General features: G+C 35.9%; 1 protein-coding gene and 1 non-coding gene across 3 annotated transcripts in view; both read right to left on the bottom strand.

Annotated features, from left to right (window-relative positions):
- The window catches only part of LOC131166066 (uric acid degradation bifunctional protein TTL), a 45,057-nt gene extending 24,703 nt beyond the window's left edge, over positions 1-20,354 (bottom strand). For both annotated transcript variants that reach the window (XM_058124299.1, XM_058124300.1), the window contains exons 1-3: positions 19,893-20,354; positions 19,705-19,796; positions 7,085-7,142 (exon numbers count right to left, since the gene is read on the bottom strand). In XM_058124299.1, the coding sequence (XP_057980282.1) occupies positions 7,085-7,142; positions 19,705-19,796; positions 19,893-20,033 (291 nt within the window). In that variant the 5' untranslated portion in view covers positions 20,034-20,354. The remainder of the gene's footprint in view (positions 1-7,084; positions 7,143-19,704; positions 19,797-19,892) is intronic.
- On the bottom strand, positions 20,330-20,402 carry TRNAR-UCU (transfer RNA arginine (anticodon UCU)). The gene has a single exon. It is a non-coding gene; the product is annotated as a tRNA-Arg (tRNA).
- Positions 20,403-23,073: the final 2,671 nt, after the last annotated feature.

The following is a 23,073-nucleotide window of genomic DNA, read 5'->3' as shown; positions in this document are numbered from 1 at the left end:
ATTTTTAAGCCCTTCTTTTAATCAAGATTTCCGCAAGCGGTTAATCAACATACTCCCTTAAAGGTTTCTGCAAAGTATTAACCAACGTACTTTCTTAGATTAAAAAGGACTTCTCAATCTCAGATTTTCAGCAACCCTGCAATTTGAAACACAATTTGTATATATGCTGAAACTTAAATAAAAAATGGTACAAAGAGAGACCGAGATTTTTTACGAGGTTCGGCTTATCCCCAGCCTACATCCTCACCTTAGGCAAGACCACCTAAGGATTCCACTAACTCGTTCCTTCCCAGGCGGAACAAACCGATTACAATCCTCCTTTAGGGTAGAATCTCCTCTCCAAGCGATACCCCACGCTTGATTACAACGATCCAAATACCTGAACCGTCAAAACAAGAAACAAGAAAACAAATTCTTTTGTACAAAGAATGCTCTCAGATAGAGCTGGTTGGTACAATTGAAATCTATATACTTCAATAACAAATACCGAATGAAATAGAGTTGAAGCTCAAGAACAATATTACCGGAATACTTCTCTAGATGGAAATCAGTATTTCAGATTGTATAGCTCAAAGAAGAGTGATCAGTGCTTCAGAAAAACTTAGTAACTCAGAATGATTAATTGAACAAGAGAGAGCTTTTGAGATAGTAAGTGAGCTTTCAGCTTAAAAGCAGATTTTTCAATTGCTTTGTGTATGTTTAATTCATGAAAAACATGTATTTATAGGCTCATAAAGCTTAATTCGTGTTGCCCAAGTTTACTTGAAAATTTTCCCAAGTTTTTACAAAATTTGGGGCACAAGAAACTTAATTTTAAATTTTAAAAATTTTAAAAAATATAACCGTTAACAGTGTTCATGCGCCTGAAGTCTTAGGGTCAATCGCCTGAAGTTCTTTAAAACTGAAATTTTTGAACGAAAAATAGGGTCAAACGCCTAAGGTGACAAGGGTCAGTCGCCTGAGGTTACACTACCTCTTTAGTAATTCATCAGGAAAATCTTCAAGCGCCTAAACTTATTCTTCAGTCACTTGAGGAAATTTTTTCAAGCGCCTGAGCTTACACTTCAGTCGCCTAACAGACAAATTTTCTGTTTTCAGGTTATTTTTCAAAAACACTTGGCTCTCTTGCTTTGTTACTTTATAAAAACATTTTCCAGGGTTTTAAAACAAGGTCTCTAAGTCCAAGACAAACCCTAAGGAGCTTCAAACCATTTCACATGATATTTGAATATGAAGTACTTACAAAAATTCATCCTAAAGCCTTTAACACTCTAAGCTTTGAAGTCTTCATATGAATAATGCTTTGAATCCTCTTAGACTTTGAGCTTGAGTCAACTTTAGGTTTCCACATGCTTTGATCATTTTGAGTCCACTTGAGCTTCCTTTGGATTACCTTGAAGATGAGCATGATTTTATGGTCCTTGGTGATTTTGAACTTGCATTTCCTTTGATATTTTGATTTTTGTCAATTAAGTATTCCTGAAACATCATCACTTAACAACACATGTTAAATCAACGTTCATTTGTTATCATCAAAATGAAATTCGAAAGTCATGTTAAGCCAACAATCTCCCCTTTTTTATGGTAACAAATAAGGAGCAAAGATGAGAGATCCTTGAAAATGGCTCCCACTTACAATAAGCATGCGTTTTTAATAAATATGAAAAATAATGAATTCAAGTATGAGAAAGTTCAAAAATAAGTCACAATCAAAAAGTGCTCTTATCAAAAAGTGCTCATATGCTTTTGTTAAGTTTTCATGTTCATTCTAGCTTTTACTCCCCCTTGCTATATGCCCAAGTATTTATATGCTTTACATATTCACCATATTCTTACTTTTCATTCATGTTTGCTCCCAAAATTTCTCCCCCTTTGACATCATGCAAAAAGAATTGAGGGACATCGTGTTTCGTAAGCTTGGGGGTAGAAATTCCTTGATGGTCTTCTATATTTTTTTGAAGAAGCAGCTAACTTCAGAAAATCATGGTAAATCCATCAATTGTGATGTTTCCGAGCAGAAAAATTAGAACTTGGGATTTGAACTCAAAGGTTAGGTTGGTTGATTTCTATAGGAAAATCTTTGAAGGAGAATAATTTAGGTGATGTGAGTTAACGGTTTGTGGTCAACTTGGGTGTTTGACATTTAAATTTGAGTATATGTAAATGTGTGGTATGAGGTTGGTTAGTTGATTTCAGAGGTTATGGTATTAGGGTGAACCAGCAGGTGCCTCTAGGTAGAGGTGGATCAACACGAGTGTACTCGTTGATCCTGACTGAGCCATATAATGTCAAAGGCGCAGATATGAGTTTATGATTAAGATGATAATGATTTAATTTGGCTATGGATGATTGAAAAGTTTATATGATGATTTTATTTCATTGTGGATAATGTAAGAATTCATTTGATATAATTGTAGGGATATAGAGAATTAATGAATGTCTGAAATGAGGAAATGATTAATTAGTTAGCAAAATTTCGAGGACAAAATTTCTTAAAGGAGGGAAAAATGTAATAACCTGAGGAAAAAAAAAAGAGTTATTAAATAAAAAAATATTATTAATTAATTAAAATTATTAATCAATTAATTAGTTAAACATTATTAAATTAATGAATTAAATAAACAAATAAAAATAAATAGTATGGAAAAAAAGTTAAGACTAATTATTAATTAATTAATTAAATAAACATTATTGAATTAATTAAATAAATAAATAAATAAAAAGGAATAGTAAAAAAAAATTAGAATAAAGATATATATATATAAGTTTATTATAATATATTTATATAAGTATAATATATATATACATATAGTAAAGCTTCTGCAGTTCAATCTTCAATTCCTGCGCTCTCCACTCTGCTTTTCTCTGTCTCCGTCTCACTCCTCCGTCCTCCTCCTCTCTCTCCTCGATTTCGTAGGCCTAACGAGCGCCGATCGGAAAACGGAAGGTACCGTTGGGTTCCTAATTCTGTCACCGAAATTTCTACTGAAGCGGATTTATCGTGAGAACGGCGTAGACACCACTCCTAGGGAAAGATATATTTCCTCTAAATCCTTAATTTCTCCTTAAATTTGCCGTTAAAGCAACGATCAGGCACCACCACGAGGTCCTAGTCGTGATCGTCGTCATTTTAGCGTGAGCGTGAGTAAATTTCCAATTTGAGTTTTCTAGGCCCCACTCCAAAGTGAGAGTGGGATTTGGGAAATTAGGTAAATTGGTTATATTTGAGAGTATAATTATTTATTTAAAATTTATAGGTCTAGAAAATATTAAAATAATATTTTATTTAGGATTAATTTAATATAATTAGGATTTTTGATTCAAGACTCGGGTGAGCGCCGCAGGTATTTTTCAGCGTCCCTGTTGGCGTAATTTAAGAAACCAAATAAGGAAAAAAATATATATTAAACCAGAATTTTTATGAATTTAATGGAAAATGAACTGTGGTATATATACGTGTATATGTTTCGGTATGGATTTAAAATGCCAACCATTTAAATTATGTTTTTCCGAGTTTAGGGTTGTTTATTAGATACGTATATGTGAAAATGAACTGATGAAAGTGAAAAATATTTTCAGGATAATTATGTAAGATAAGAAAGGTATATTTTGAGTATATGAATGTTAAATGTAGGTTAGCTTATTTTACAGGAAATATATATGAATTTTACTGTTAAATCGTGTGGCATGAGTTAATGGGAATTCTGTGTGGAAATATGTTATATGTATGAGATGCAGGATCTACAGGAAATGAACTGAGTATGAAAATGTTATATGAAATATGCTGCATGTGAGTGTTAATGCAACCATGTAAAATAGCTAAAAGATGCTGGATAAAATAGCTGAAAAATGTTTGGTAAAACAGCTGAAAGATGTTGGGTAAAACAGCTGAAAAATACTAGGTAAAACAGTTAAAAGATGTTAGGTAAAACAATTGAAAGATGTTGAGTATGTAATAAAATGAAATGAAAATAGAAATAAATGAAACGAAAATGAAATGTGAAATGTGAACAATGTAAAATGGGAAAGAATCACTTAAGAGTGAAATGAAATGAAATGTTAAAGTTATGAACATGAACAGATGTGAATGGTTGAATAATGACAGAAAGAATAATATATTATTATATTAGAAGTATCTATGCTCGTAGAACATGTTACGATTGGGCGGGACGTACTCTTCGCCTAAGGGCTTACTGAGAAAGGCGAGTGCTCTAATAACTTCAGATGTAGCAGTAGCTACATAACGAACTAGGACAGAGGGAACCTACTTGTATGGACGGGTATATTTCCCTATCCTTGGGGCCTTCACTAGTAAACCTTTGTTTGAACTGTGTGAGTATGAGATCAATCTAACACTAGAGGGCTTACTAAGTAATGTGAGTGCCCTAATATGCTTCAATAGTGACCTTTGGGTTGCCAAATATATCAGAGCAAAAGGCTGCTATTTGTATGAGCGAGTAATCACATCTATCCTTGGGTAATCTCGTGAGTTAAATCTTTTACATGTGATTGATTGGGTTCAGAGAATGATTTCAGAAATTATGTTAACGATTTTCAAATGTTAAATATTATGTTGTTATATCAACCTCATGTTAGTCACACGCTGTTTTAATATATTGTTTCTTCCCTTACAGAGATGTGTCTCACCCGAATATGAATTTATCTTTTCAGGATTTCCTCGAGATCGAGCTTAGAGAGCTCAACATTTTATAGCATTTTTGGGAAATAGAAAGAGAAAATGGTATATTTTTATGTCAATTTTGAGATGTATAAATTTATGTTTCATGTTTTATGTTTTAAGTTTTCGGAGATATGGATGATTGAGAATACTGATATTTGGGGATTATGTTTTGGAGAAATGTATATATGTGATTACAGGTGGTGAATAGTTAAGTTGGATTATGGATAGGAATAGAAAACTCTAGTATTATATGAATGAGGATTATATTTATGTTTTCCGCTGCGTACATGATATTAATATGTGGATTATCAGGTAAATGGATGGATTAGTAGCACTCCGGGCCCACGTAGGGGGTCGGGGCGTTACACCTCATCCTTCATAGTCGCAGGATTTTCCCCTAGAAGCAACAGATGCAACTTCTTTCCATAAAAATAATCCTCGATTTGCATCCTCCAAAATCCAAAATCAGTGTCATCGAACTTTTCTATTCCAGGCGCCTTTCCTGCTTCCTCAGCCATTGCTCCCACTCAAACCTAACCCTAGGCTCTGATACCAGTTGTAAGGAAATTATCATAAAATTCCCAATCAAAACTTGTGAGAAACAAAATAGAGAGCCAAAGAAAAAAAAATTAATCACACGCACAATACAATATTTACATGGTTCGCCAATTTGCCTACATCCATAGAGTTGCAGGGATTTCACTATTATCAGGGAAAAAATACAGAATACGACAATACAGTTTTTCCTCTCTCACAAAAATTGCGTCAGAAAAAATAAATAAATAAATAAATAAAACCCTAATCACCAAAACAACAGCCCAAAAATTTTTTCCCCTTGGGCCTATCGACCCAAGCCTCCGCTCCATTGACTAAGCCTCAGAAAAAATCTCCCATTAAAAAACCACGCAACATTATTTCAAGTCGGGTCATCATCCAAATCAAACACAACTAGACTTCATAAAGCCCAATAGTAATTTCATAATTGATTAAGGATATACAAAAAGAAGAATAAGACAAAAAACCAGATCATAAATACAATAAATTGGAACAAGAAAGAAAAAGAAACCCAAAAAAAAAACGCACAGCATAATCAAACCAGTAAATAATGTCAACCCTGTTCAATATCCAAGAAGTTCACTCCTTTAAAGTAACCCTTTGCCAAGACACTGAAGTGATGCCAAGTAATGCATCTTATCTCAACCCAGCACAAAAGTCCCCCACAGCGTTGCAAAATAAGTGCATTTCCATAGTGCTGCCCAGTCCTTTCTCCTTCCAAAACCAACAAAGGTAACTGTCAAAAAAACCTCCAGAGTCTCTGGACAAGCCCAGAACTCTCCCAATAAACCAATTAATTTACTGCACACTTTCCAGGCAAAATCACAATGCAGAAATAAACGGGATGCTGTTTCTGAGCAGTCATGGCAAAGAACACAAGCATCTGGACAAAGTGCCTTCGTTGGTCACCTACTCTACAACAAGTTATTGGCATTGATTCTATTAAGCTTAACCAAACAAATGAAAAAAAAAACTTGATTTTTGCCCGGGCGCACGGGGGAGGAGGGTGGACTTTCGCCTTTCATATAGTATTATAAAGAGGAAAAGAAGAATTTGAGTGGGTCAAGAGAACACAAAAGGATTTACTTGAATACACCCCCAAAAAATCTAAGGACCAAGAACGACTAGGCGCTCCCAATGAAATACAACAGTTATTCAACAAAATCAACAAAGAAAAAAGCTTGTCCAGCTCCCTATCATAAGAGATCTCCAAAAATGAATATTCCAAGAAGGCAAAAGACCACCCGAATCAACAACAAAAGAAGAAATAACTCTATTCTGCCCTGAGATCAAATGATAGAGACAATGAAAATAGATAGATGGTTTGGTATTGTGGAGGTGTGTGATTCTTCCTGTTTTGTGGGAACTTGGTTGGAGCAAAATGCTAGAATTGTTACGAGAAAGAGGATGTCTTTGATTATGCTTGGGGATAGAATTCAGCATCTGGCCTCCTTCTGGACTTCTGCAGCAGGATGTTTCAGAGTCGTCTCTTCTTCAGGCTTACAGCGTGATTGGCGGGCAGAGCTGTTTTGATAATTTCTGTTTTTTGTTCTTTCATCTTCTAAGGAACGTTTATTTTGCTCCTTCTTGTACTTTTTGTTCTCTTTAATAAAATCTCTTCTTTTTCAATCCCCCAAAAAAGAATTGTATCCCTTAAATGGATGGGTTTAGGACATACATAATCAAGCTAAGGCTGGTTTGGGGCATGGCCAGGAAAGAAATACCTCAAATAGAACTAGTAGTGTCACCCAATTGCATCCACAGCTGGCATAGATAAGGGCTTCAATATAACAACTGCAACTGGAAACATATCACGCATTCAATTACTAAATGTTGCAGCAAACAAACCTGTAAGGTAGAACTAGTGGCAGTTGCTAAAGCAGCTGATTGCTCTCCTTTGCTCCACCTACAGAAAGATAAATAATTACATATTTACATGCATATAAAAGTGCAATAAATAAATGGACGCCTAAGAATAAAGACATCAAAAGATGGGAGACCTACAAGGACAAGGACTAATGATGATTGAAACACAAAGGCACCATATAACGAAGGCACTCCTTTATTTCTTTCAATATCAAAGAATCTAGTAATCACAGATTTAACCAATGTAAACAGACAGGACAAGAGAACAGAGCAGGACTAGAAGAAATAGTGCAAGATAAACTATCTTAGAACTACAGCATATAGTTAAAAATGCCTCCAAAACACCTATATATTGATGGAGATTATTTATATATAATTGGACGACATCCTGCAGAACCTCCCCCCTTCTCTCTACGCATATCAGAGCTTATTGCTATGGTAATTGTGGGAGCTGAAGGAAGGAGAACAGATCAGTCCAGATCCAATGGAAAACCTTCGATTTGAGACTGGATGGAGTGGGAAACAGTGAGTTTCTATACATGCTCGAGCATAACCCTAAGCGAAATCAGTAGTTAGGTTGTCTTCATCATCAGTGAAATGGTTTTTGGAGGGGATGTCATTAGTTTTTGGAAGGTTGGGAAGAGGTTCTTGAAGCATGAAGGTGAAGCGTCAGATATTGACTATCTATTCCTTAAATGAAAATGGGGAAATTTTTGCATATACGGCTGGTATGGAAGGGGAAAATATTTCCAGTTTTTGTTCCTAGTGATGCTAGAGGATACGGGTGGCAAGGGTTTATTCAGGAATTGTGGCTACTGAATTTCAAGCAATGGCAAATGATTCTGCTGAAAGCAAAGTTGGCGATGGGGTTCAAAGAATGCTCATTCATGGAGCAAGGCCGTGATAGCAGGAAGGAATCAGTTTTTGTGGTTGTTGTGATCGAGCGATGCAGATCGTGATGCCTGGACATTCATCATCTTCCATTGATCCTCGGCATTTTGGGGCAGTGACAATCATTGCAGAGGCCACTAGGGTTTCTGAAAATGGCTATGTGAAGAAGATGGATAGGAAGGGGCAGGAAGTGGTTGGGGCTTGGGAATAGTGGGCTTTGTGAGTTAATGAGCTTAAAATGAGTTAGATCGAGCACTGTAAACATCACTCTGCACTTAGGTCACAGCTGGGTATTCAAAAAGGCATTGATGTAAATAATGGGCTTTCTTCAGCTAGCCCAAAACACAAAGGGCCAAAATTTTTGTAGCAAATTACGTCTCAATATATTCAGGCCCATTCCCTGGAACAAAATGTACTGATTGGTGGAAGACGCAGGCTTTCTGATAGGTTGGCTCCTCAAGCTTCTCAGATGAAGAATCAAATAATCTTAAAAGAGTTGACGTGCAATTGGAGAAAGGGGTGGCTTCATCTTCATCGCAAGCTAACGGAACCATGGGTAGTATAAGACAAGTGTCCAGTAAAGGGCAGCAATGGCTTAGGTAGCTCACTGACTTCAGATGATGTTTCTGATTCTATATGGGTGTTAAAAGTGGGAATGATGGGAGAGTGGCCCCTGGTCTTCCTCTGCCTGAAATTGATGGGGGTTGGGACCTAAAGACTAAGGCTGTTTTTGGGGATGATGCTTGGATTAATCTTGATGTAATGGGGAATCAAAGCAGAGATGAGGGAATTAATAATGATCAATGTCTTAATAGGCAACGGGGTAACACAAAGCATTTTAACCCTTAAGAGGCGAGGAGTAAGCCTTAAGGCATTGGGCAGTAAGCCTTTTGAGAAATTTATTTTAAATAAAAATATATAAATAAATTACATAGATTTTAAAATAAAGAAAAAAAATTAAGAAATCACATGTATAATATATAATATATATAGACACACACATATATATATTGCAAACTACTTGTTGGCCATTCAAAAATTGCTACCTTGAATGCATTACATAAATCATGACAACAGACAGCTATAATATTACAAAGTTCAAAACATTTTCAACATCTAAGATACAAACCTCGACAAAGTGGCCCACATCCCTACGTGGAAACTACACCTTTGTGTAGGATCCACCCACATGACAATACCCTAGGGTGGCTTCAATACAAAAAGTGTCAATCTAAGCCTGTAACTCTAGTGAAGTACTGTCCACTTTGGCTCACTGGCTTCATGGTTTGGTCTTACAAAAGACGCCTCACATAGTTGGATCCTAAACCATCCTTATAAGCCCAAATCTTCCTCCTACACATCTGAAGTGGAATTGTGACACAAAGATACGTTAGAGGATGAAAGCGATGCTGCTAGTGAGTATGTGATGGGATCTGTCATTAGATGAAATTCAGGAACAGGGATATTTTTTTTAAGTCATCTGATCTACTTAGGGGCCTATCATATGTGCCTCCACCTCCAATGGAGTGGTTGAAGGAAATTCCTCCTTTTGAGGAAACTGATCTGGGAAAAAATTGCCTATTCCTAAAGAGAAGGTGGATGGGAAAGAGGTAGCAGCTCAACAATTTTTGGATAAGATGGGGTTGTGGCTGTCTGGTCCCAAAGAAAAATGAAGTTCATTTGGATGGTGGTGCCATAAAGGTGAAGAAAGGCCAGCAGGAATCAACTAATTTGCAGTGTACTGTGAATTATGATGACAGGGAACTCAAGAGGGGTTTTCTTAATTAGGTTATGTTAGTTTTTTCCCCCTTTTCCTTTTTTTATTTTTTATTTTTATTTTATGGATTTCCCAAGAATTTCCCGTCCTCCCATAGTTTGTAACTCTTTTCTTCTTCCTTAATAAATTTCTTTATCTATTAAAAAAAATTATTTGGGTAGAAAACATATATGAAGTTGACATTAGCTATAATAAAAATGGCAAACCTCATGTCATTTAGACATCAAAAACGTTAATTTCTGAATAAAAATATTCAGAGTGCACCCAGAAATGGCCCAATACACGTTCATGAATTGTAAATTTCATCAAATGAGGCAAATGCTCAAACTAGTCTTGACCAACCAATCCACAGGCTCTTAGAAAACTTGCACCCTGTCCTAACAAATTGGGCATCCTAGCCCTAGGCTTGAACCTTGATGACATATAACCATTTAGCTTCATTAGAACCTTCTATGCTTTCAAGCTAAATCTTACATTGCTTATATAAACAACAACAACAAGCCTTAAATCCCACTAAGTGGGGTAGGCTACATGAATTCTTTTCCACCAACTCAATCAAAATTGTTTTCCTCTATTAGATTAAGGGCTATTAAACCCTTCCTCACTACCTCATTCCAAGTTAGCTCAGTCAACCCCTATCATATTTCATGCTAGAAACAATAACTAACTCACTCCTCCTCGTAGGGTGTTCTACTAGGCCTGTGTTTCAAATGCCCAAACCATCTAAGCTGCCCCTACTTTATCTTGTTTTCAACAAGTGCTATGCCTAAATTATTACATATATGCTCATTTCTTACTTTATCTTTTAATGTTAAACCACTCATCCACCTTAACATTTGCATCTCAGCAACTTCTATCTTTTGTACATGTTGTTTCTTAGTTGCCCAACATTCTGAACCATAAAGAATAGCTGGCCTTATAGACGTTTTGTAAAACTTTCCTTTTAATTTTAAGGGTATTCTATGATCACACAACATGCCTAGCGCACTCCTTCATTTTACGCAACCTATTTTCATTCAGTTGCCCATATAAAAATAATAATATTAATCCTTCACATTCTCAACAAAATGGCTTTTGAGGAGCTTCAGTGTAGATGGATCCACAATGCATTTTAAACCAATTTTTTGATTGCTCTTCAATGGCTTCCCATTAGACTCTTTTCGCTGTTTTAGAGGTCTAAGGCAAGGTGTCCTCTTCCCCTTAGTATTTATTTTGGTAATGCAAGTGTTGAATCCCTAGTTGAATAAAGTTTCCAAAGGAGGCTTTTTCAAAGGTCTTAGTGTTAGAAAAAATGGGAGAAAAATTAAATTCTCCTATCCTCATTTCAGGATGATACCATCATTCTTCTTCAGGTTCGAACTAGTCTTAGCTTTGGATGTAAATTTGGGAAATGTTGAAATTACTCCAATTGGAGACAGCACCAGGAGGCCTCTCCTCACAGGCCTTTTGAGCTGCAAGTTGGGGGCTTTTCCTCCTACCTACTTGGTCTCCCTTGTGGACCCAAATTCAAAGAGAAAGGGGATTCTAACCCATCATTGAAAGATTTGAGAGGAAAGTCGTTGATTGGAAAAGGAATTACGTATCAAGAGACTTAACATCATCAAAAGCATCTTATCAAAATCTCCCGGTCTATTATATGTCCCTCTTCCCTATTTGTTGCCAAGATGCCAAAAGATTAGAAGGGATTCAAAAGAGATTACTTTGGAGGACCACAAGGAAGGAATTCAAACATCATCTCATTCAACGAGAGTCTGTAAAACAACCTATTCAAAAAGATTATATTTTCAACAAAGCACTCCCTACGAAATAGCTTTGGAGACTCGAGAAAGAGAAGGATCATATTTGGAGGGAATTCAGCACTTCAATCTATGGCCTTTCAACATAATGGTTGGACTACTAAATATGGGAGAGGAGCATACGGTGTTGGAGTATGAGAAATTTTATCAGGGAAGGTTGGGATGATTTTTCCTCACTTAGGAGTTTCTAAGTGGTGAATGGAGATGATAATGCCTTCTTATAGCAGGTATTTGGTGCAGCCAATCTCTCCTTCCCAGGAAATTTCCTTTTGCCATTCAACAAGAAGCCCTAATCAGCAATCACCTTCAAATTACAGAACAAGTGGTTTCCAGCAATATTCCTTGGTTAAAATTGTCTTTGGCTGGGAAATTGACAATGTTACAAATTTTTGTGGTAGCTTGTACAAAATCCAATATCAGAATGCTACTAATGATCCTAAGTCTGTCCTAGATAAAAATGGTTGATTTAGGATCAGATCCTATTACAGAAATCACACTCCTCTTGCAGCACAACAACTTCCCCTGGAAGCCCATATGGAAATCAGCAACCCCCACAAAGATTGCTTTCTTTGTGTGGGAGTCAACTCTTGGAAAGATTTTTACCATTGATAACCAGCAGAAAAGGGGGCTACCTCTTGTTAATAGGTGCTTCTTGTTTTGAGAAATGCCGATTGATCACATCCTCATGCATTGCTCCTAGCTTAGAACTTTTGGAACCTGCATACTTCTTTTGGTGACTGCCAGAACAGAGGAAGGAGAATTATGGTCTTGCAAAGAAATCCGCTCAAGAATGGAAATGCTTTGTCCCACTTTCCCCTTGCCATCTTTTGGTTTGCTCGGAGGGAAGGTATAAGAGAGCTTTTGTAGGCTATGCCGTTACATGTTATCGAAGACTGATGAATTGCTACTATTACTAATTGCATAGTGGATAATCTTCTATTGATACTCATGTAATTCTTGACTTCTGCGACACCATTTTTTATGTTTGCACTTGGGTTGCATCCTCCTAAAGATGAAATTTCTTTTGCTGATAAAATAAAAAAGAACCTTAAAGGAGATGAAATTTCAAAATTGTCTAGTATTATGAACACGAATCATAAAATAGAGAAGAGCTGAAATTGACAATGTGAGCTCAGACCATAGTGGAATATTACAGTTTCTTTCAATCATGTAGTCAAATCTCAATTCATTTTTCTTACTAAGAGAAAAAAAAATTGTTAAATCTTGACACATATTGTTGGCACACAACCTAACAGCTTAAGCTTTTAGGCAAAGCGGTAATCTAACATGGTATTAGAGCTAGTTTCCAAGAGGTACTGGGTTCTAGTATTGTTGCCAGCGTTTACTGTGATGTTTAGGGCTCATTTGCTATCGTTTTTGTTTCTTATTTTTCATTTGTATTTTTTTCAAATGCAAAACCCAAACTACAACGTGTTTGGTTGCGTTTTTTTCTTTTTTTAAGTTCCAAACAACCCGTTTCTCCGGTTTCCTTAAAAATCAAAAACCATTTTTAGTGGTTTTCACTTGGTCGAGGCGCTAATTTTAAAATTGATGCCCGTGGCTCTCCACTTCGATTCCCGTCCCATCATATTCATCACCCATTCCATTTTCGTTGGTTTTTTTTCTTCAATTTCAAGCTCATGTCTAGGGCTTGCTCTTCCCACAGCAGCCCCTGCCCCTTTACGCAATAGCCCCCTTCACACAGCATCCCCCACCCCTTCATGCAGCAGAGGGTCACACGTTGTGGCTTGCTGGAAGAAGAAGGGCAAATCTTCTCACAATTTTGTTTGCAATGTTGATTTTTAGGAAAGCAGTGATTCGAGCAAAGGAAACATTTTTTATGCGAGGGTTTTGTTCTTTGTTCTTGAAATATTGGAGCTCATTTAGGGTTTAATGCATTTGAATCAATATCCTGATAGTTAGAAGTCTTCGATCCAAACCATGGCTGCAATTCCTGTAACTGTGGTTGAATTTGCGTGGTGACCATTAGAGTTTCTCCTTGCCCAGAAATTGCAAGCTGTTACTGCTGCCAGTGCTTCCCCCTCCCCTCACATACTCTCTTCTTCCACTTATTTTTTTCTCCTCTGTATCAGCTTTGTTTTTTCCTCTTTTTTTTTTCAATTTTTGGTGATAATCAACATATTTCTTATAATTTTATAAGATCTTAAAAAAAAAAAACTGAAACAAATAACCAAACAGGTTTTCAGTTTTTGTTTTCAGTTTCAGTGATAGGACCAAACATGTTGACAATTTTAGGGGCCGCTTGGTATCCCTGTCAAAAATTAGAGAAACGGAAACCAGAAATGAAAACCAGAAACAGAAACTAAAAACTAAAAACTAAAAACCTGTTTGGTTAACATTTATAACACTAATACAAATTAAAAACTTAATTAAAAAATTCTCTTTTTCATCTTTAAATCAAATAATTTCATAAAATATAATTAAAATAATAAAATTATAACGAATACACATTAAAAAAATTACTATAGAAAAAAACATTTATTATAATTATTTCACTTAATTGTTCTACTTTCAAATTTTACTTTACAATTAAAATTTTACATGACAATAGAAAAATAGTGAAAGTATTTTGTAATTGGCTTTATTATTATTTTTTGAAATTTACGTATATTTTTATTTTAATTATATTTAAATTCATATGATAATTTAATTTTTATTTTTATTTAAAAGTGTATAAAATGAATAATTTAATCTAAAAAAATTATTTCTGAATATTAAAATTTCTGGCAACGGGTTGCCAAAACAACTAAAAACCATAAAATCTGATTTTCAGTTTTTTGGCAAACAGCTGAAAATCGGCAATAGAAATAGAAAACTGACAACATAAATAAACGTGTATTTATAATCTGTTTCTTCACTATGGAAAAACAAAAATAGAAAACAGAAAACAGCAACGATACCAAACAAGTCCTTAGTTTTCAGCTTATGTTTATGGTTTTCAGTTTTTTTTTTTTTTTTTTTTTGGTTTTTGTCTTTGTAATTTTTGACAATGATACCAAAACACCCCTTAAAAATTATTGTATTCCCTGAAGGAAACGCAATGGTTGTAGAAGTCGTATCCAAACATGGAAGCAGAGTTGTGGAGTATGAGAAAGGCACAATTTGTTTTCAGTGTGGGGGTGAGTTGCAATTGAAGAAACCTGGGGTTTCGTTGCTGGAAATCACAGCTGATCGGTTGGGGAATGTCCACAGAGTCGGGGCATCTAGGGTTTCGGAAGAAGCTGCAAAGATAGCAAAGGCGGCTAGGGTTGTGCTTGGAGAAGATGAGACAAAGAATTTTGGGCTGGGATGCTTGATTTTCATTTTGGACCTGGGCCAGGTTATTGAAAAAGAGGAGCTTCTTTTTAACCAAGCTGGGCAAATTAATTGAACAGGCCCATAGTCTTGGTAAAAAAAAATCAGGCCATTTTCTGGAAACAAAAGAGGTTTCTCCTCAGATGGATCATTCTCAGTTGGGCCATTCTTTTAAACAGGCCCATCCTTTGAATATTACCGACAGATCCCAACAGGCTGATACAAATAATCTAGATGTTCAGTTTCCAAATAAGGCCCAAGAGAACTCTTCTGCTGGTATTTTTAAAGACAAAGACTTTCATCTGCGAGTCAGGGATTGAAAAGACCACACTTGCAGGAAGATGTAATAGAAGGAAATCCTCAGCTAGAGCAGCAGCTAACAGAAGTTGGGGCCCAAATTGAGGGAGTTCAAGAGCAGCCTACATTCCAAACCCAGTTTTCTCTTATTAAAGGGTGTAGACAGCCAAGGGACTTAAACAGATATGTTGCCTTCCAAGCCGAATACAGGTACAAACCATATCTTGCAATGCTCATTTCCTCAGCAGAATCATGATGATCAAGATGGTTCTCAATCTTCATTAGAAAAAAGCAAGAGTACCGAAAGGTTTAGAGGGAAAGTGGCGGCAAGCGAAAGGCTTGTTCCAAGCAGAAATTCTGCAACTTTTTGTTGATTATTCTATTCTTTTAGTGGGACATTGATTCCAGTAGTAGAAAAGACATCCAGTGGGTCTACTAGTGTGTTAAACAAAGGATGGGGTTTCATAAAAAATCATAATTCTTGTGAGGTCAGGGAAGCAATGTTGGTTTTGGTTTTTTGGGGGGGGGGGGGGTGCGGGGGATTAAATAGCAAGAAAGAAAATTCGGATATGTTCAGGGTTTACACTCGTCGGAAAGCAGAACTAATGGGTGCTGAAATGAGAAAAAAGTTTTAAGAAAAGTTCTGAGGAGAGATGCAGGAGGTAATTTTAGCATACTGGAAGAATCACTTGGCTAGAAGGATAGGACTTGTGAGGGGTTGAGTAGCTGCAAGGATAAAAAAAGTTGGGGAGATTTTTCAGATGACAGTGTGAACATCAGTGATTTTTATTGTGATGAGGGTGCTTTTAGATGAAATTTGGGAACAGTATGGTTATGTTTCTGAGTCATCTAATAAGCTTGGGGATTTAACATATGTGCCACCTCCTAAATTGGAAGGATTTGAGGAAATTAGTATTTTTTAAAATGATGCTACGGAAGAAAAGCAATTAAGAAAAGATGGAATTTTGCCCTTCCCTATAGAGGAGGTTTCTAAAGAAAATTTTCAAACTCAGCATTTGTTGGATGAGTGAGTTGGGTCTATACATGTCAGATTACAGAGGAAATAAAATTCGGATGGATGCTGGTAAATCTAAGGTTAAGAAGGGTCGGAGGAATTAGCAAATTTGAAGTGCTCAGTGAATTAGGAGGGGAAGGGTTTAAAGAGGGGTTTTCTTGGGTAATGTTTGTGTAGTTTTGCTTTTATTTTTATTTTTTGCTTATTTTTGCCTTATTGAGGAATTCTTGCCCTCGCCTACAATGTAATTTCTCTCTCTCTCTCTCTCTCTCTCTATCAATGCATCTTATTCTTTTACCAAAAAAATATATATTTATTGTATTCACTATAATGGGTGTAATACATCGTTTGTTTATCCCTCCACGGCCTATTGAGCTGCATGTGCATGGGTGTGTTAAAGCTTGATATACAACCTAACAGCCTAGGCTTTTAGGTAAAGTGGTAATCTAACAAAAATATTACTAAAGGGCATCAACCATCAAGGGGGTGCCACCCAAGTACAACATACATAAAAAGATCACTCATGCTACAGGTGCCACAAAAAATCAAGAATTACAATAAGACCATTAAAGCAAGCAACTGTGCCAGCTCATAACAGTAGCAATACACTGATCTTTACTAATCAGTGAGTGTCGTGATCCATCAAAGACTCCTATTTCTTTCCTTCCAAACGCATAAAAAATGGCCAGGGAGATGTGAACCAAAAGTTTCCTCTTCTCTTTAGCTGTTGGTCAACATTTCCAAGCCAAAACTCCTCTCCCACAGAACTGGAAGAAGCGCACTGCCTGGTCATGGAAAAGGCCATGCTCCAAAAGTTCCTAGACCATCGCAGTGCAGGAGGATGTGGTCAACAGATTCAGCACTATCCGAACATAAAAAAATCTGTTGACGAGGGGCAGCCCCTTTTCTGCAGGTTATCAAGGGTTAAGATCTTCCCATGTGTCGCATCCAAGCAAGAAAAACAAATTTGGGTCTTTGATCTTGGGGGCATACGCTCGGAGGTTTTAGTTTTGTTCATTTTTATGATGTTGAGCTAAACAAAAATTATCAAAACAAGAGGAAAAATTACATCCGTTTATTTTAACCTAAAATTCTATAATATGTGTAGGATAGGATAGCAAATATCCCAAAACCCTGGCACTTAGGTGGTGATCCAAAGGGATCGCGCCACCAAACAATTTTAAATTAGAGTCAGATCATTGAGCAAGTTTTAGACCATAGGATCATAAGATTCAAAGATTGGGATTGAAATTTTAACAAACATTGATTGCCACAATAGCAGGGCAGTAAATCTTGCAAATTTGGCTTTCCTTTTGGGCTTGGTTGATCCTGCATCTTCTTGAGTCTTGAATTAATTATCCAATTAAACATTAGGGTCATCTCCAAAGACAACTCCAAACATCAAGAAGCTACACAGCACTATGAAGAACCTACTTTCATAGTTATTTTGAATACAATTAGTCTGTCACACTCACTGTACAAAACTCTTCTTCAAAAGGCCTTCTCAACGATTACTTTTTTGCTCCAAAAGAATGATGGCAAAAAAGGCAACCCTAGCCAACCTAGCTTAAAAGTGTAGTGGTCCAAAATATAAATTTGGATAAACAAGACCAATGCATCTCCTGTCTCCAACTCTCAGTTCAGCACCTCATTCACCTTTTTTAAAATCCAGTTTTCCATTTTTCCTACATAGACATTGTGTGAAAAAACTGTGAATTTCTACTTCTAGTTCCCACCACCCTAGCCCATCTTCTCTTTATTTTTTGGCAAAAATGGGTTTTTCAGATCCATTTTTGGAATGAGATGAATCCTTGTGGGTAAATGCAACCCTTCAAGCCCACACATATTGACAATTACTGGGCCAACCTAGCCCTTAGAATTAGGCCAATGATTCCATTGCACATGTGGGATTTCATACACATGACCTCTTGCCATTCCTTTTAAGCATAAATAATTGATTTGTAGACAGCGGAGTGCCTTCCCCTGCTTGGTGCATATAAACAACTTTTGTGCTTTGACTTCTGGCTAGAGTATCCATTCTCTCCACATCCAATAATCTAGCTAGTTAGCTAAGTGCTCCATTGCTACTAACATCTAGATATTGCAATTGTTCTTCCTGACCAACATACCATATTGCTTTTTTTGGGCTCTCAACCACTCCCTGGATCTCAAGCCAAACACTTCACAAGGGTCACATAGCACTGGTTCTAGCAACAAGCTTAACTAGTAGTACATTATGGATTCACTACATGAACACACATTCACAACCATTGAACACAATATACGACGTAAGCAGTAAGTTAGCAAGTAAGAAACACGACACAATTCATCTCATGATTCTCATTACACCTCCATAGGCTGTTGTGTTTAGCAAGGGAGGTAAGTACGCTAAACACATCTAAAATAGCTAGTGAGTTATACAAAGATTGATGAACACTCAACCTCTCTATGCTAATCTCACTCTAGAACAAGGAAACATCAATATGACCTAGGAGTCATACTCCACTTTCTCTTTAAGGAATTATTCTACTTAAAAGTCACCCACACAATCTGCATATGACAAGCAGTAATAGGCAAGCATAAGCCCATAAAAGCATAAACAAGCTTGGCTCCTGATATTGCAAATTGAATCAATTCCAACAAAATTATAACCATTGCTACAGTATCCAGATTATCCAAGAAGACACTTCGTAACCAAACTGTATCTTCTTATATGGCCTCCAACTCCATTTTTCTTTTCATATATGACCCAACTTCCAGTCAAATTGGCATCATACAGGTACATGACCAAAGTTAGACTGCAAAATTCTTTTTAAAATGCAATTCCTCATCAAAATGCTTCCCATTGCTCATGTGGGGTCTCTGACGAGGCCTATTTTATTCCTTTAAATCATAAATAATATATTTGTATCCAGCTGAGCCCTTCCCCTGCATGGTGCATACAAGCATTCGAGCAACTTATGCAGTTCTGTCTTCCAGCTTGAGTATCCATTCTCTCCGCATTCAATAACCTAAGCTAAATAGTAGACAGCTCCACTGCTACTAACATCTGGAGTTTGCAAATATTTTGTTCTTCCTAGCCAACATTCCATATTGTTTTTATTCTCCTCTAAAACTCCCCCTGGATAAGAAAATCTTGGCGTGGCCATAAATTGAATCAATTCACAAATTTACAATCATTGCTGTAAAACCCCGATTATCCAGGAAGACATTTTGTAACCAAATTGCCTACCTTCTTACATGGTCCCCAGCCCCCTTTTCTTTTTGGACAGGACCCCAACTTCCAGTTAAATTGGCATGAAATTGGCATATAACCATGTTAGCCTGCAAAATACTTTTCAGAACGCATTTCCCCTTGTCCTTCCATTTTACTGGTAGCATATGCTTACAACCACATACATAAACATCTGCATATCCAAGAGGAACAAAAGCTAAAGCGCTCATAAAAAAATTGTGTGTGTGTGTGTGTGTGTGTGTGAGAGAGAGAGAGAGAGAGAGAGAGAGAGCTGACTGAGCACTGGCATCGTTCTGGCTTATAGGGGCTGGGGATTCTCCAATCTGAGGGTGAGCCGCAAAGGCCTCGAGCCAACCATTGACATTTACCTAAAAAATCAAAACTTGAGAGAGCGTGTGCGAGAGAGAGAGAGAGAGAGGAGGGGAGCCAGAGACAGAGAGAGAGAGAGAGCGAGATATACAGACCTTGTTGAACCAGATGTCTTTGGCGGCAGAGAGAGCTTCCTCGAAACTAGAAAACGGAGAGCGCAAGATCATTTCCTTGGCGAATATGGTGCTACCGCAACACGACATGAAATCTCTTTCCTCGAAATCAAAGTATTCCATTGTAGACTGAAAATGGTGGCTTAGCTCTCCAAAGGTCTTATCAGTTTAGCGATTGAAAGTAACTATTGTTTGCAGATTTTACACTTTCGTACCTCACAAACTGAGTATCAGAGCGAAGTAGAAGAACTGAAGAAGAGGAGCCCGATGCGGGAGAAGAGACAGAGGGCAGAGGCAGAGAATGCGCTGCAGAGCAAGAGCGAAATAGAAAAAGAGGAGGGAGACGAAACAGGGGGCAGAAAATGCGCTACCGAGCAAGAAGTAGCAGAAAAGAAGGCAGAATATAATAACCCTTACAGCATACCCGGTGGGACTCGAACCCACAATCGCCTGATTAGAAGTCAGACGCCTTATCCATTAGGCCACGGGTACTCAGTTGTGAAGGCTTTTATATTAAATGAATTAAAAAAATCCTTTTCATGAAAATATGGCTGCTTAAGATACTGAATTAAAGAGATGGTCAATCTCAAAAATTAGAAAAATAAAATTAAAAAATTAAAAGTATAAACTAAAAATTAGAAACCAAAAGCTTATTGGGTTAATATTTATAAAATTAATATAAATTAATTAAAAAAATGCTCATTTTTATCTATAAATCAAATAATATTATCAAAATATGTTTAAAATTATAAAATTACAGATAATACACATTAATTTATTATAATAAAAATAAAATTATTGTAATTATTTTACTTTCATATTTTACTTTACAAAAAAAATTATTCGACATAACAATTGAAAAATAGCAAAAGCATTTTGTAATTGTCTTTAGTACTATTTTTAAAAATTTATGTATATTTTTATTTTAATCATATTTAAATTCTTATGATCATTTCGTTTTGATTTTAATTTAAAAGTGTATAAAATAAATATAATTAAAATAAAAATATACATAAATTTTTAAAAATATTAATAAATAACTTAATCCAAAAAAATATTTCTATATATTAAAATTTCTAACAACAAATTTTCAAAATAGCTTAAAATCATAAAATTTGATTCTTAATTTTTTTGCAAATAACTGAAAATTCGCAACAGAAACATAAACAAAAAAAAAATATAACATAAATAAATGTGTTTTTATAATTTGTTTCTTTACTATGGAGAAACAAAAACAAAAAACATAAAACATCAATGATGTCAAACATATCCTACAATTTCTCTACACTTTTTCTTATATTCCAACAATTTTTCTTTTCGAAGCACTTGAACATGGATTACCAAATTAACCAATTATTTATTGGGCATTTGTTCCAAGAATCATTTCTCAATGGATGTAATATGTGAGTCATTTAATTATTAGTTTTGAGTCTAAAATTTGATATGTCGATAATCTCATCTTTATTGAAAATGAAAAATTCCAACAAAATATAGGAGTTTTATTTTCATCCTCCATCTTATAAAAAATGTATTTTCGTAGGAATCTTACTTTTTGGAATTAAATTGATGTAACTATTTTGATTGATTGAACATTAATTTCATGTGATATCGCATTATTGCACAATTTTATTGCATTTTAAATAAAAATTTATTATATAAATAAAAAGTAATAAAAATTTGAATTTCAAAGTATTATTATTACCTTATAGTAAAATTGTAATAACCCAAGAAATTCTCCCACGCCTCGTCGACAAACACAGGGGATTCATCGACGAGAGTTTTTCAAGATTTCGTCGACGAGAAGATACCGAAAGAGGACTTTGAAAGTCTGAAATTCGTCAACGAGAGTGCAGGTTTGTCGACGAACTTTCTACAGGACTCGTCGACGAGGTGACGTGTCTTGTCGACGAATTCGGCTTCATAAATAGTGAAAATTTGGATTTTTAACATAATTCCAGCGCAAATTACCCTCTCTCTCTCTCTCTTTCAAACGTCTCCCACTCTTTCTCTCTTTGATTCCAGGTCCGTTTCTCGCCGGATTGAAAATCAGAGGTCACCACGACGCTCCTAGTAAAGGTCTCTTCAAGTCCGCCAGAGCTGATAGTTGGAAAAGTTGATTTTGAATTCATCCCAATTTCAGGGTAAATCAATTTATTCGGTATTTGCTTTCCCTACAGTTATAAAAAATATTGTTTGCAAAGAAATACTGATGTTTTGTTATAGGGAATGTCGTTTTCAGGGTGTTGAGTGGAGAATCATGCGGATATAGGGTCAGAGTACAGTAGGGACTTTTCAAAGATAAGGTAAGGGAAATATGCTATGTTAGGCGGTTCTCGAAATGATTTTTCAGTATGAAATATATATGTTTACCAAGTTATTATTCACAACAGAACTTTATACAGTTTATCAATTATGAATAATATGTTTTAAATTACTGTGTGGCTTGAGAATATAGATATAGTACAAAAACATGATTTACAGTATTTTTCAGAGTTATGTTTTACAAAATATACAGACAGTGGATATATTTTATAGCAATTACAAAATATCATGATTATACAATTTTACAGTATCATAACATACAATTTTACAGTTAATCTCAGAAACACAGTTGATATAGATACCGTTTACTACAACGTCATGGTTAATACAATTATTACAAAATCATAGTAAAACAGATAGTTTTATATAGAAATGTATTATATAGTATCAAATCCTAATAGACCATTATAGATGCAATTTACAGAGTACAGTATCATTGCTATATGCAGTATAGAGTACAACCACCTATTCAGATAATACGTGGTAGGTAGGTCGATCGCGCCCACATGTGGACAGACTCCCCATCAGATATGGGTTGAGGAGGGCTAGTCAGACTGACGGAGTATAGTGGTTTATCCTGGTCGGCCAGTCAGGTTACATCCCACCTACAGGCCACACAACCCTATCACGAGGGGTTAAATCATGACATACAGTTATCCATGCAGGGAAATTTTCAGTTATTATTATGTATGTACAGTTTCACAGAAAACAAGGAATATACTTACATGTATTAAAAGTATTATGTATATAAATCTAAAATACAAAAATGTTAAGCAACATGGAAGAAGGGGGGCGGTATATATTACTTTACTGCATTTACAGATTAAGTTGTACATGATTA

The sequence above is a fragment of the Malania oleifera genome, chromosome 10 (genome assembly GCF_029873635.1).
Source record: "Malania oleifera isolate guangnan ecotype guangnan chromosome 10, ASM2987363v1, whole genome shotgun sequence".
NCBI lineage: Eukaryota > Viridiplantae > Streptophyta > Magnoliopsida > Santalales > Ximeniaceae > Malania > Malania oleifera.
Note: the sequence above shows the minus strand (reverse complement) of the source record. Positions and strands in the feature narration are given on the sequence as shown.